The sequence below is a fragment of the Eumetopias jubatus genome, unplaced genomic scaffold (genome assembly GCF_037043125.1).
Source record: "Eumetopias jubatus isolate StellerSeaLion01/CBP00866 unplaced genomic scaffold, mEumJub1_p1.0 scaffold_3, whole genome shotgun sequence".
In the NCBI taxonomy this organism is placed as follows: Eukaryota; Metazoa; Chordata; class Mammalia; order Carnivora; family Otariidae; genus Eumetopias; species Eumetopias jubatus.
The window spans coordinates 27,326,502-27,340,322 of record NW_028274809.1 but is presented as its reverse complement, the minus strand read 5'-3'; the positions used below and the strand labels follow the sequence as shown (position 1 = coordinate 27,340,322).

Genomic DNA, 13,821 nt, shown 5'->3' with positions numbered 1-13,821 from the left:
AAGTTCAGTGCTCATTTTAGCTTTTGACTCTCCTTCCTAAGCACGTGTCTCTTCTTGTCTTGCACACAGTATATAATTGGAAAATAAAAAGAATTAGAAAGAGGTGGTGGCATATTTTGTATCTTTATGGAAAATTCCTTTTGGTAAATCAGACAATAGTACATGATGATTCAGAACAGACAGCAGGTATTGGTTCTATGTTGATGTTGGATACTCTACCAAAAGAATACTTAGTATTTCTTACTAGTTTATAGGGTATCATGGAGTGAGGGACAAAGTCTATAAAAAAGCCATTAATTGTGTACATAATGGCAGATATAAATATAACTGCTGTGCTAGAATTCATGCCAACCTCCAACTCATTAGCATGGCAGTGACATTCTCATAAAGTAGCATAATCAGAAGCACTTGGAGGAACTGTGAATTCTTGTTTTCTTTTTTTACTACAACAAAATCATCCATTAAAAACAACTGCATACTCCCTTGTAGGAGACCTATAAAATAGATGACCTTCGAGTAAGTGGAAATATTTTCAGAAAAAAATTTGTATGAGAACACATAGGAATTGTTCCGGTTCCTATAAGTCTCCAAATAACCTTGGAGATAGTGTCAATGCCATCCACCTCTGGGTTTCCACATAGGGAAACGTGGTGGCAACACCATCGTGGCGCATAGAGGAGGCTTCTGCGGTATGTTTCGGTATCAGTCTCTTGGTTTCATGTGCCCTAGTAGTTTATACATACCTTCCCATTAACAGTTGCTTATGACCTCTATAATGTGAGAGCCTATTTTACAGTCTGACATACTTTGTGCTGTTTCGCTCTTTTTCTCCCCGTGGTAGGCAATTGGAGTCCGATTGAATGAGCTGTGCCACGGGGAAAGTGAGAGCCCCGCCAACCTGCTGGGTCTCATTTATGATGAGGAGACCAAGAGGAGACTGAGAAAGGAGGATGAGGAAGAAGACTTTTTAGATGACAGTAAGGAGACTCCCTTTACTACAAGAACCCCTGCTTGTAAGAATCTCTGCTTTAGGAGCACTTAATATTTCTCTTTCCTCTTTCACATTCTTACCACCTTCTCATGTCTCCCCACTGCGCCTTTTCCCCTATTCCCTCTGCATGGATGTGATGCATGTGCATAAAGCCACACAAAGAGAGGGCGAGAACCAGAAAAAGGAGACTATAGACAGAGACAAGGAGTTGCAGGCAATATGAAGCATCCGTTGCCTTGTAGTCTATGACTCTTACTATTACACAAAAATTAGTTTTAGGCTTCTCTGAGCAAATAGAGCAGCAAATTACTGACCCAGTAGAGGTTTAACCAGGTTTTACATTTTGTTGTTGCTCTTGGAGATTAAAAAAAAAATAGACCAAATAGAATTGAACATGAAATGCTTCCCAGATCATTAAAGTAGTGGATTCCTTAGAATAATTACTAACATGTATTTAACATGAATTTGAAATATTAAATAATTGAGATGGTTAGACTGTGAATGTCTGCTATACTGTACTTATTTGTTAAAATTAGAAGCGAGTTCTGCCATAGAAGAGTAGAGACAAAGAGATTCCTGACCATTCCTCTTCAACCCCATTTTGTGCACACATGTGTTCTACACCATACAAGCTTGTTGTGTATGTGTATCACTGCCTTTTCTGGGCCATACAATTCCTAAACGGTAATGGAATTAGTAACATTATCTGGTGAAGACAGTGAGGCCTCTTCCTCTTGACTGTCCCGAGTGATTTGAAACTCAAATTCCCTGATTATGTTAAAGACTGTTCTTAGTTAAGTGATGCCAACCCTACTTCATCTTTCTAGTCATGAAATGTAAAAGGATGACTAGGGTGTAACAGTGTGCATAATTAAATAACAATCAAAGAAAACTTATTACCTTTTTTTCCCACTTTTATACTGAGGATTTTTTTTGCAGTCTTTTCTCATCTTTTTACCCTTTCTCAGCTTTTATCGCATCGGAGCCAATTTTCTTGACTTAGCTGTTGACAAAACACCAAATTCTGACATCAGTCTTTCAGCCTACCAGTGAACATTGGCCTCCAAAGATTCCCTCAAGTTCACAAGAGTCTAGACTATCCTAGAATGCCTCTGAATTGTAGAATGGAGAACGGAATTGGGTCTAATCCTTAGGACCCCTTGAGGGCTATCCAGCAAACACAGAACCTAGTGAAGGCCTATCAGAAGCCATCCCCAACTGCCCTGGATCTCCTAGGGATCCTTCAGAACAGAGAGGAGCTAAAGCAACATTAGATGGATGCATCCTCACAGGCCAAAATGAACTTTAATCTCCATGAGACCACAGAAGTATCTTTTACCATTTGTTATGCCTGGTACTTAGGCTTTTTGATGAGAGCATGTAGGACTCAATTCTTGTTCATTTTGACAGAATATTTCAGATGATAGTTACAGAGTGCCTGGACTAAGACCAAGTTCATTGTTTACAGGATTAACAAGAAGAATCTGGATGATAACCTCGGGACAGATCCACAAGTTTATACTGAATATTTAGTGTTAGATTATTGTTTAAAAACTATTGCACATCCAGACAATTTCTAGAATTATGTAGTCTCCACTGAATATAAGATTGGAATGTCTGGCTTATTTCTACTTTCTTGTCAGTACATAACTCATCTTGCATTTAAAATATAATTATGCCTCAAGAAAGTATCAGTCTAGAAATTCTAGAGGAGTTTGTCTCTTCAGTTCTTAATAAGAGGTAATGTCCTTATCCACATATTATCTCTGGAGGAAAAATAATGGTTTTCATGAGGAAGTGATAACCAGATATCTTCAGAAAGAACATAATTTCCACCCACTCTCAGTATAAGCCATGATATATATATATACATATATATGTGTATATATATATATATATCCTATTCAATTAAGAAAGCCTAATACACAGGAAATATTTTAGAAATATGTCTAGGAATGTTGATATGTAATGATACTGTGATTGTTTGATGCCTTGATTCAAAATAGATAAGTATTTTATTTCTCTTATGAGAGGCAGAACTCAACATTGCTTTGGTCTTCTTTTCTGAACACAGGTAAATTTTCTGCAGGATTAGTGATGACATATATCTGAGAACTAATCCTAAGAATTTTAAAAGTCTCTGGTGTCACCTTGGCCATTATCTGCCATTATCTGCCTTTAGAGCAAAATCTGGGTCTATGATGGAGGCAACATTTTACTCATTCAAAGGCTGATATTCTTCAGAGCAAAGGAGAGTATTTGCCTACTTCTAGTGTAGCTATGTTTTAATATGATAGGCTAACTTGTATGATGTGTATGAAAGAGGTGATCAAGTATGCTTTGTCTGTGCTGCAGAGACACATCTGGGCTAGTGGAAGCAACATCACTGCCCTCAAGATAGATAACTCTCATAAAATGAGCTGGCAAGATTTTTGTAGTGCCAAAACTAGTTCACCGCCCTGTACATAGTCTAAATCTGATTAAATTAGCAGTGTGAAATCTTACAAGACTGCTTTCCATTTCTGTTTTTGTTAAAAGGCTTTTCTAGCTTAGTGGGCTGTGTTTTTTTACTCTATGAGCCTTAAGGAAAATAATTTAGTTCTTACTGACTGATATTTTAATACTAAGGAACTCACTATTGAGTTACAAAATGGAGGAAGAGAGAGGTAAAAGTAACGCACAGATTACGCTAAAGGGAATAGGTCAATTGAACATGAATAGGTAACATTCTCATATACAGTCTCATTTTGGACATGTGTAGCTTTGTCCATCAAACCGTGCCTCTCTGTATTTTTTATTGGTTTGTTTCTTTATGAAGGAACTCTTTCATTCTGTAGGTACTGTGAACCCCTCTAAATGTGGCTGCCCCTTTGCCTTGAAGATGGCAGCGTGCCAACTTCTCCTGGAGATCACTACCTTCCTGCGAGAAACCTTTTCTTGCCTGCCCAGACCACGCACGGAGCCTCTGGTGGTAAGTAAAGCATGGGTGTTAATAATCTGGCTACTCAGAGAGGCCAGACATGTGGCTAGGTTTTGAGTCTCCACAGTTTCCTCAAATGCCCAATGGCCAGATGTATCATATAACTTAAAAAATTCAACCAAGGGATCTTCATATATAAAATCTCTTTTTTCTATTACAAAAAATAATAACTCCGAAGTTGACCTTGAAATTACTGAAGATAGCACCACTGGGTAAAACATTGGATCGATCACTGTCAGTCATGCTAGGAATGGCTAAGAGCCTTTTGACCCAGAAGAGGTCTTAGGGATTGCCATCTGGGAGACACAGAGTCCATGGAAATGAAAAGTGTGCTCCAAATTGGAATTGTGAACAGGCTTGTAAAGGTGAAAACCATAAGATTATATAACTTGTTTGAACAGAATTATGATTGGTGCTGGCAGAGTTTAAGCTATCTAATACAGGATTGGCTATTTAGCTAACAGGTGTTACATGATCTCTATTTTAATCCAAAGTAGAAGGATGTGTTCCAGAAGGCGGTGGAATTGCAGTCGACAAGTGGCAATTGACAAAAGTAAAAACTTCATGGTGTTCTGAGAAGTGAAACAGGAGACATACATAGGCCCTGCTTCCTCAGTATCCTTTGGTCTCTATTTTGAGTGACTCTCTTAGCAATGCTTACTTCCTTGTGAATCTCTCATAAGCCTTTAGGTTCCTTTACTCTGCAAACTATGAGGAGTTTTACCAGCAGCATATTTTAGAAATTACTGACAGAATTTTTTTTTGTCATAAAAATTTAACAGCTCATAAATCCATATAGAAATGTGCTTCCAATGAATTCTCTCATTTAAGTTATGGGCAAAAAGACTTGCTTAAGAATTTAGCACGTAAACATCTCTAAACATATATTTTTATTCCTGCTGTACTTCATATGGATGCAAATAGTCAGAAGAAGGCCACACATGGACACACGCATGCGTGCACGCATGCGTATGCACACACACACACGCGCGCACGCATACTCCTGCACCATTAAGGCCTGATTTGTTTAGCAGAGTATACCAACGCTCTGCAAGGACCAGGCGTCTTCACAGAGTGTGTGGGATGGGCACACTTCAGAGCCGATTTCCTTGGCCTATAGTCTTCTAATAGGCACCAAGTTTCCAGTGGTTCTTTCATTACGGGCACCATCCAGCCAGAGCCGAGAAACCAAATTCTTTTTATTTTCCATTTACACAGGACTTAGACTACTCTACCAGAAAAATTGTTATGCAGTCTATGCACCTCTATTTTCGCCAATTTTACGGTCCACCAGCTCTCCTGCTTTTTTAACCAGACTGGGCATGAACAAGGCCATACCCTAATCCCTGCAGGGAAACCGAAGAATCGGTGCTGTTATCCCTGAGCACTGCCTCCACCTCTGGTTTTCCAACGTCCGGAAGACCTGTTCCCTCACTCTCTCAAACGTAAAATGGATATTTTCAAGTTGGAAACATTTGTGGGTAAAATGTATGTTTTCAAGAGAAACATACTGGTATTTGGACTGTGAAACTACATTATTTGCTGTCAGGGAAGTTCCTCCTACTGCTCTTATTCCATTTTCCTATTAACCTGGGCCTTTAATTTTCTGAATGTCACCTTTACTGTTAGATTGAGACTACTCTATAAAATCAAATCAAGGCCAACATGTGTGTTTAAAATCAAGTGGGATGAAATATCTGATCTGTGAGACCTCTATTAGTGCTACTTTGTCAACATTCTAATTATACGGAAGCCTTCATAAAAGCATGGTGGCACATCTACTTTTCATTTTTTCAGATTTTTATTTGATCACCATTCTGATCCATTGTGACTTAAAAAAATAAAAGTCTTAAAGTTTGACCCAGTTATTTTTGTTCTCCCTTTCAATTCCATAAAGCTCGAGTTTAATTATCCCTTATTATTACAGTAAATTTCATTCAAAAAAACAAAACAAAACTTTTAAAAATTGCTGTAGAACCAACTCACAGTCAAGTGGAAAATGCAAGAAATTAAGCTAAAACAGAGCCTTCAGTCTTTCAGTCAAGGAGAGGAAAGCGTTCACAACAGCATCACCTTTAACAAGGCCTTAGAGATCCTTCATTCATTACCCTGGGATTTTTATTGTCCAGTGTAGGTATGCATTATGTTGGGATGTGACCTTTATAAAATAAATGGGAAGCTTTTTCTTGTTTTTAATCTAACTTTACTTGATGGGGGAAAAGAATACACACATACCTTAAGTTATATTCCAACCTACTATAAACAAACAGTGAGTTTAATAAAACCGTTTTACCAACACAGAAACTGTAAATGCTGCAATTGTTCTTTACGAAATTGTACTAAACAGTGAGTCTAACACTTTAAGCATAACTACCATCAATATGAACTATTATAGTTTTAACAAAACACTTCCTGCAAGGGTATCTATAGATCTTGAAAACAAATTTTTTTAGTTCAGTAACATTTTTAATAACAGTAAAAATAATAACTATCCTAATGTACAAAATAATAAAAGTATAAGGTAGTAAAGCAATCATATGAGAAGCTACAGACATTCTAGAATCTGTGGCTTGAGGATGGAAGAAAATCAGGAACATAAACTTTCTATGAGAGAAAAAGTCTTTTCGACAGAAATTGCCATAAGGGGCCCTTTCCAAAATGGATGAGATTTTCAGGTGAAATTTCTGTTTGAAAAAGTCCTAGTTATATCCAAAACGTGGAAGAGAAAGCAAAAGAACCGAAAGTACAATAATTTAAATAAAAGTTCATTAGTTTCGGGTGCCTGGGTGGCTCAGATGGTTAAGTGTCTGCCTTCGGCTCTGGTCGTGATCCCAGGGTCCTGGGATCCAGCCCAGCATTGGGCTCCCCACTCAGGGGGAAGCCTGCTTCTCCCTCTCCCACTCCCCCTGCTTGTGTTCCCTCTCTCGCTGTGTATCTCTCTGTCAAATAAATAAATAAAATCTTTTAAAAAAAAGTGAATTCGTTTAACCACGGTTGTTTCTTGGATAGGGTCAGGAAATCCCAGGAGGCCACTCACTGGATTGGTTGGGGGATGGAGGTAAAAGAAAAGGCAAAATGATATCAAAAGGTTTTAAAAGTTGATAAAAAAAAATATTTTTATCAGCTTAACAGTTTTTTTCCCAGATCCCTAGATGCAACTTAAATAATGTGCTTTTTTTTTTTTAAAGAGCTTCTGGTAACATACTTATTCAATGTTTTCATAAACCATACAAATAAATAATGTCTTAAAAAAAGAAAAAGCATTTTTACAAGATTTATAATCTAAAATAACATAATAATCAAATCTTTTTCTAAATATTAACTTCCAAACTTGAAAACAATAAAGAAATAATAGAGATAATTTTGTTTGTAAAACTGCTGGTCTATTCACATCTTTACCAACTGATTTAGTGAAACCAATAACCAATGGCCAAACAACATAAATTAAAACAAGTAATTCCCATCCAATGGGTAGATGAGTCCACAATAATAAAGAAAAAAAAAAACCGTAAGGAAGTCTGTTGTCTACATTCATTCATTAGAGAGAGCAACATATTGGATGCTTTGGTGCAAGATTTTGCTAGGGGCTGTACCAAATATGCTGATGGAATTTAACAAATCAGGTTATAAAAAAATATGCTGCTGGATTCCAAATGTTCCTAAAGTTAAAAAATCAGAAGCAAAACACAATTTACACATACCAAGACTAACTAATGAATATTTATTGGGAGTAAGACTATGAACAAAAGGTGGTGTGATAGAGGAGTGGAGGTGATACAGAGATAAATATATTGAAACAGGAGAACCAACACATAAAAAATTATTTCCTGGTGTGAGATATAAAGTGACCCTGAGAAGGAAGCAGAAGGGCCATGTTTGGGCAAAGAAGGGGCTGGAAAAACCTGAAGAATCTTTCTGCAAGAGGTCACATTTGAATATAGCTTTGAAAGAGAGCTGGGATTTTGACAAATGGATGAAAGAAGACATTGGAAGAGATAACGACTTTTGAGAATCAGAGTTGTTATATTACTTTTTATCCCAAGTAAGAAATTTATGTGATTAAGTTTGGCTACTAAAATACAAAGTATATTAGGTTTTCTATTTTTTTCTAAAAGGGATTAATTTCAGGGAAACAGTTGTATTCCTAGAATATTTTTTGAAACACTAAACACATTCCATGTAGTTCCTTTACTTTTTGAGATGTGATCTAATTTTCTAGGTACCAAAGTATAACTTCTGTTCTTAATTAAAAGGAAAAGAAGAAACATCATGTAGAGTCTAAAGTTTCATTTATTGGGGCGCCCAGGTGGCATCGTTGGTTAAGTGTTGGATTCCTGGTTTGGGCTTAGGTCATGTTCTTAGGGTTGGAAGACGGAGCCCCTCATCACTGCACTAAGTGCAGAACCTGCTTGGGATTCCCTCTCCCTCTCCCTCTGCCCCTCCTGCTCGTGTTCTCTCTCTCTATATCCAATAAATAAATCTTTCTGTTAAAAAAGTTTCATTTATTAACAAAACCATAAAATTTCAATCTTGGTGCAAAATGGGCTTTTAAAAAATATTTTTGTTTTCCATATCTATATGAATCTGAGGACTTATGTCATATTTAGAAAAAAAAATGCTCTATAGAAATAAAATTAGCATTTTATATATTTTTCCTTTATCAGGTCCTCCAAAAGTGTTTTACAGATTAACAGTTAAATATGATCTTCTGATTGGACAAATCTGCATTCACAGAATAGGTCAGTTTTCAATTTCATCGACCAAATTCCAACTTTCCCTCCCCAAGGCTTACATTAGGGTATGGGCTCACACTGTTCATAAGCAGACAATCATGGAACCCCTCTTGTATTTCTGGAAGGGAGTGAGAAATTCTTCCAATGCCTGATCGTATTTTGAGCCTCTGGACCTCACATATGAAACTTCTTAAGTCTGAAATGCCTTTCTCCACTTGTTTGCTAAGCTACCTTTAAATCCTCACTACAAAACTCCAACATCACCTCTTTATTCATTTTCTATTTCTGCAGAAATTTAGCTGTTTAAAACAGCAAAAACATAGTATCTTACAATTCTAGAAATCAGGAGTCTGATAAGAGTTTCACTGGGCTAGAGTCCAGGCGTCAAGAAAGCTGTGCTCCTTTCTGGGACCCCTGAGAAGACTGTTGCCTTGCCTTTTTGCCATCTTCTTGGGCAACCCACATTCCTTGGCTCACGGTCCTTTTTTCCATCTTCAAAGTGGAAAAGCTTTCTGTTTTTAAGGATTTGTGTGATTAGGCTGGGCCCACTTAGCTAATCCAACATAATTTCCCATCTCTGGGTCTTTAAGCTAAATCCACATGCACACAATCCCTATTGCAATGTAAGTTAACACATTTACCTATTCCTAGGATGAGAGCATGGACCTCTTTGGGAGGGGGGCATTATTCTGCCTCCAAGTCTGATTTCTAAGTTCCTATTCTGTCTCTCAGTCATATTCAATGCATGATCATTTAATAAACAGATAAGTGCCAAAGATGCAGTTTAAACTGTGAACAAAGAGTTAAAAAGGTGAGGAAGCTAATTCTAGATTTGAAACAAGGTGTGTGCTTTCCAAAGATAAAATGTGAGAAAAAGGGAAAAACTATGAGTTAGGGAAGATTTTGTTTAATTCAAGAAACATCCTTAATGGCCACAATCTGAAATTGGCATTAGAGAAAGAGGAATTTGGCTCTGTGCAATTCAGCTGGGCGCAATTCAAAATGGAGGGAGGTTTGCCACAAGACCAATGCAGTGCTGAGGAGATGCCAGCATTCATGTACTCCTTCTCGCTGACATCACAGGACTTGGAGAGCTGCAGACTTCGTTTGGATCCTGAGTTGGACCGGCACAGATATGAGAGGAAGATCAGCTTTGCTGGGGTCCTGGATGAAAATGAAGACTCCAAAGATTCCCTCCACAGTAGTTGCCACACCCTCAAATCAGATGCAGGGGCCGAGGAGAAGAAAGGTATTGAAAAGCAAGAATTTTTTTCATGTTTCAGTGTTTCTCATAGGATATTTGGCCTGGGGTCCACACTACAGAATTGTACACCCAAAGAAGTCCAAAACTGTTGGCTATGTACAGTACTGTGTCCACTTAACCATGCTAGTTAGGAGCTGGACGCGACAGTCTGAGAAGTTTTGGGTTGTAATTCCAGCTCAACAATTCTCCATATCCCACTGATGCCATCGGTTATGTGTCAGATGAACCATTATTTCGTGTGCCAGTAAGAAAGAAAAAATACTTCCCATTCAGCCTGTATGCAATACTTTCTTATCATTTAGTCGGCGTTTCATTCTTACTGAAAGAGGACTTTCAGACTTAATTAGATGCAGATTTTATTATCAATACATATCATTCTTGTACAGCCAAAAAAAAAAAAGGGGGAACATAGAAATAGAAGAAAGTGGTTAAAGTTTTTCTAAACAATCTTCAATTCTGGGTTCAAATTTCTTAATCGCTTTTCAACTCAGCTTTGTCAGTGTCCATGTTTTTTTCTGTAGGATAATGTCCTCTGTGTCGTTAGACTGTTAGTACTACGTCATGTCTTAAATGAATCTGTAAAAGAAGGAAAGCTGTTGGTGCTAGGTACGTAAGCCAGCGTGCACCTATATGAAGCTAGCTTGACCTCGTACTCACTACCTGCTTCGAGAACGTTGCCAAACACATCTGACTTACCACCTCGCGCACTCCTTCACCCAACTACCATTTGGCTCCTTGGAGATAAAAGATACTGGCACCATCCTGTACATTTTGTTGCTGGTGCTTTAGATGCTCTCATGGACAGAAGCAATAACAAATGTGTCACAACTGCTCCCTGGCACTAGTTATTCTAAGATGGCATCAATTGTAAGACAAATCTCAATTTCAGATGTGTTAAAATGTGAAAAAAACTACATCTTAAAATGGTAAGCTATAACAACCAGTCATATGACCTTGTCCAAGTTGCTTACCTTCTAAGCCACAGTTTTCTCCTCTTTCAAATTAGGTAAATGACAACTACAGCACTGTGATATTGAAAGCTTTCAATGAGACAATGCAAGCCAAGCATAAACACAGTACCTGGTACATAATACGTATAGAATAAATAATTGTTATTTGTTTATATCATGAGCCTATAGACTAGAACCCATGTGGAAAATTCTAAATATAAACTAAAGATTACCAAGTTTTAAGTTGCTTTCGAGGGCTCCTTAAACTGTTAACATCTCTATCTGATTTTGCTAGTCCTTAAATTCCACTGCCCTTCAATATTTTTCTAATGAATTTTGATTAAAAGAACATCAGTACATTTGTTAAAAGAGTCAAAGATTATTTTATGCATTTATGTATTTTCTGGTATCCTATAGAAAATGACTCAGTTAATGTTGGATAACTGAAGGAATGAATGATTCCGGGAAGGAATAGCCCTAGATAGAGAAAACATAAAATCTTTAAAATCTTCTAAGGAATGGAGGTACACTGGAAAAGTTTCTTAATATTTTAATGTCAGATTGTTGTCATCACATTTTTAAAATGCAAATAATCATTCTATTGTATTGAATTCATGGCAAAACAACAATTTATTAGCCAAGTCTTAGCAATTTCTGAGCATGAAGAAGTGTCAAGTCAATATTTTTACAACTATTACTTTTTCAGATAATGCTAACTGCATATGATGACAAACTTACATTTTTAAATATATCCCAAGGGGATTTTTTTTTTTGCCTATTCAAAGTTGTTATGCTAATTATTGCTTAAAGTAGCTGAAGTAAAAATTCCTAATACGGACATGGTTAACCTTGACACAGAGTAAATCCTACACCATTTAAAAAAATAAAACATCAGATCAATTGTTAAGAACACTTTAATTTCATGATTATCATTTATGTAAATTTCCTTTGATGTTCAAAAACACAAATGCTTAGTATTTTTTCACCTCATAGAACAGCTATGCTAATATATGAAAGTTGGTTAATAAATGAACAGAAAGCTGAAACTATAAAGTAAGAACATATTCATAAAATGTCCTTTACTGGTAGCGAAAATCTTGAAGATTCCTCAATATTCCTTAATCCTTTGATAAGTTGATACCAGCTGCTAAAGCCAGGGGGACTCTGCTAAATTACATTATTAAAATTTTATTTAAAATTTTATACCATCTGTTTTTATAAAAGCTAAAACTGTTGATCTTGAAATAAACAACCTGAGGACAATTCGGATTCTACCAAGGAAAACAAATGTGAGATAATTCTTAAACTAAAAATACCTGCCTAAAATCCCCAAGCAAGGTCCGCCACATCATTTTACCCACATTCCACAAACAAACTAAGACTGGTTTTCCAAAATACAGACACCAAGATGTGTCTGATTATTCAACAATCATCTATTGAGCACCTGCTATATGCTAGGCCAGGTTCCCAGAATACAGCAATGAACAGGAAGAAATATTTCCCACATATATTTCAGTTTTTATTAGCTAATAGTTCATGATAGTGAATAACATCAAAGACTAGACTTTCAAGTAAAGACAAATGATAGAAAGCGAAACAAACGAAGGTCAGAGAATTGGTAGTGACCTGGATTGGGAGGGATGTAGTCAGAGAAGGACCCCATAAGTGGCAGTGGGCAGAGACGTAGATGATGTGAAGGAGCCAGGCATGCAGAGTGCTGAGGGAGGAGTCTTCCAAGCAGACACAACAGTGAGAAGTCGGCTCTGATGCAGGAATGAATGTGGAACATTCGAAAAGGGCAAAGAGACCAACATGGTGGTTACAGAATGACTTGGAAGATCAGCAGGAAATGGAGTCAGATAGGTAGGCAAAGGGCAAATAAATAGGATCTGTAGATATGGTTAGAAATTTAATTCTGTGTAAGTGTGTCTGAGTGTCGTTGGCAGGTTTTGAGCAGAAAGGTGATATAATATGTGTATTTATGCTTTATGTATTGAAAAGATGAGTCAAGCTGTGGGAGTGGGAGTAAGCAAGTGCATTGAGGCAGTTACATTAGTCCAGGGAATAAGTAATGGGGCTTTCAAAATCCTAGGAAATTTCGAAGCGTGGAGCTAGCAGGACTTGCTAATGGAGACAATGGGTGAGGTGAGAGAAAAGGGAAAATGATGTTTTATCCAATTTAGATGTATTTGTTTCATTTTCGTATTCATGTTGTCATGGAGGTAAAGGCTGACACTCAATGCTGTATGAGCTCAACTAATGGTTTTCAAGTACAACATCAAATCTGAATTCTAACTGCTATGTCCTTTGTAAATAATTAATGCCATAATTCTTAAACACTGATTTTTAGCGCTACAGGATATTTCCAATTATCTTTGGCAGTAGAATAGGTTCTCAAAATTGAATTTCTTTCAGGTCACGTTAATTTGGGGTTACTTTCCCAAATTTGTATGGTAAGAGGTATCATGAAATCAGGCAAAGAATGCGAGAGAGTATCTTGTGTAAAAAAAAAAAAAAAGAAAAAAGAAAAAGGAAAAAAAACCTCTCTAACTTTTTTTCTACTTCCCAATCTATCTTGACATGAAATTGTATTAGTAGTCATTAAAAAATGATAATATTCTATTTCAGATGTATTTCAGGTGGGTCATTAAAGCCTCAGTTAAGCCTAAAAATAATACTGAAAAAATGCAGCAGATGAATTTTGTGCTATAATTATAATGGAGCATGATAGTCTATAGTCTTTGTGGAATTTGTCTGGCTGGGTTGCAAGAATTTCTATCCAGATGTAAAATTCTGTCCAGATGTGTTCGGGGAGGTCTTTGCCAGCTCAGTGGTGATGATTTTAATCTTTTTCAATCACAAGGGTAAATCAGAGATTAAGCATTGCACATTACTCAACAGGA

At 36.9% G+C, this 13,821-nt stretch overlaps 1 protein-coding gene across 5 annotated transcripts in view; it reads left to right on the top strand.

Annotated features, from left to right (window-relative positions):
- UNC80 (unc-80 subunit of NALCN channel complex) overlaps positions 1 to 13,821 on the top strand; it is a 225,172-nt gene that overhangs the window by 111,249 nt on the left and 100,102 nt on the right. For 4 of the 5 annotated variants that reach the window (XM_028112210.2, XM_088022040.1, XM_028112209.2 and 1 more), the window contains exons 24-26: positions 842 to 977; positions 3,829 to 3,962; positions 9,788 to 9,953. In XM_028112210.2, the coding sequence (XP_027968011.1) occupies positions 842 to 977; positions 3,829 to 3,962; positions 9,788 to 9,953 (436 nt within the window). Of the gene's footprint in view, positions 1 to 841; positions 1,014 to 3,828; positions 3,963 to 9,787; positions 9,954 to 13,821 lie in introns of all 5 variants that reach the window. The other variant, XM_088022039.1, reaches the window with a different exon arrangement.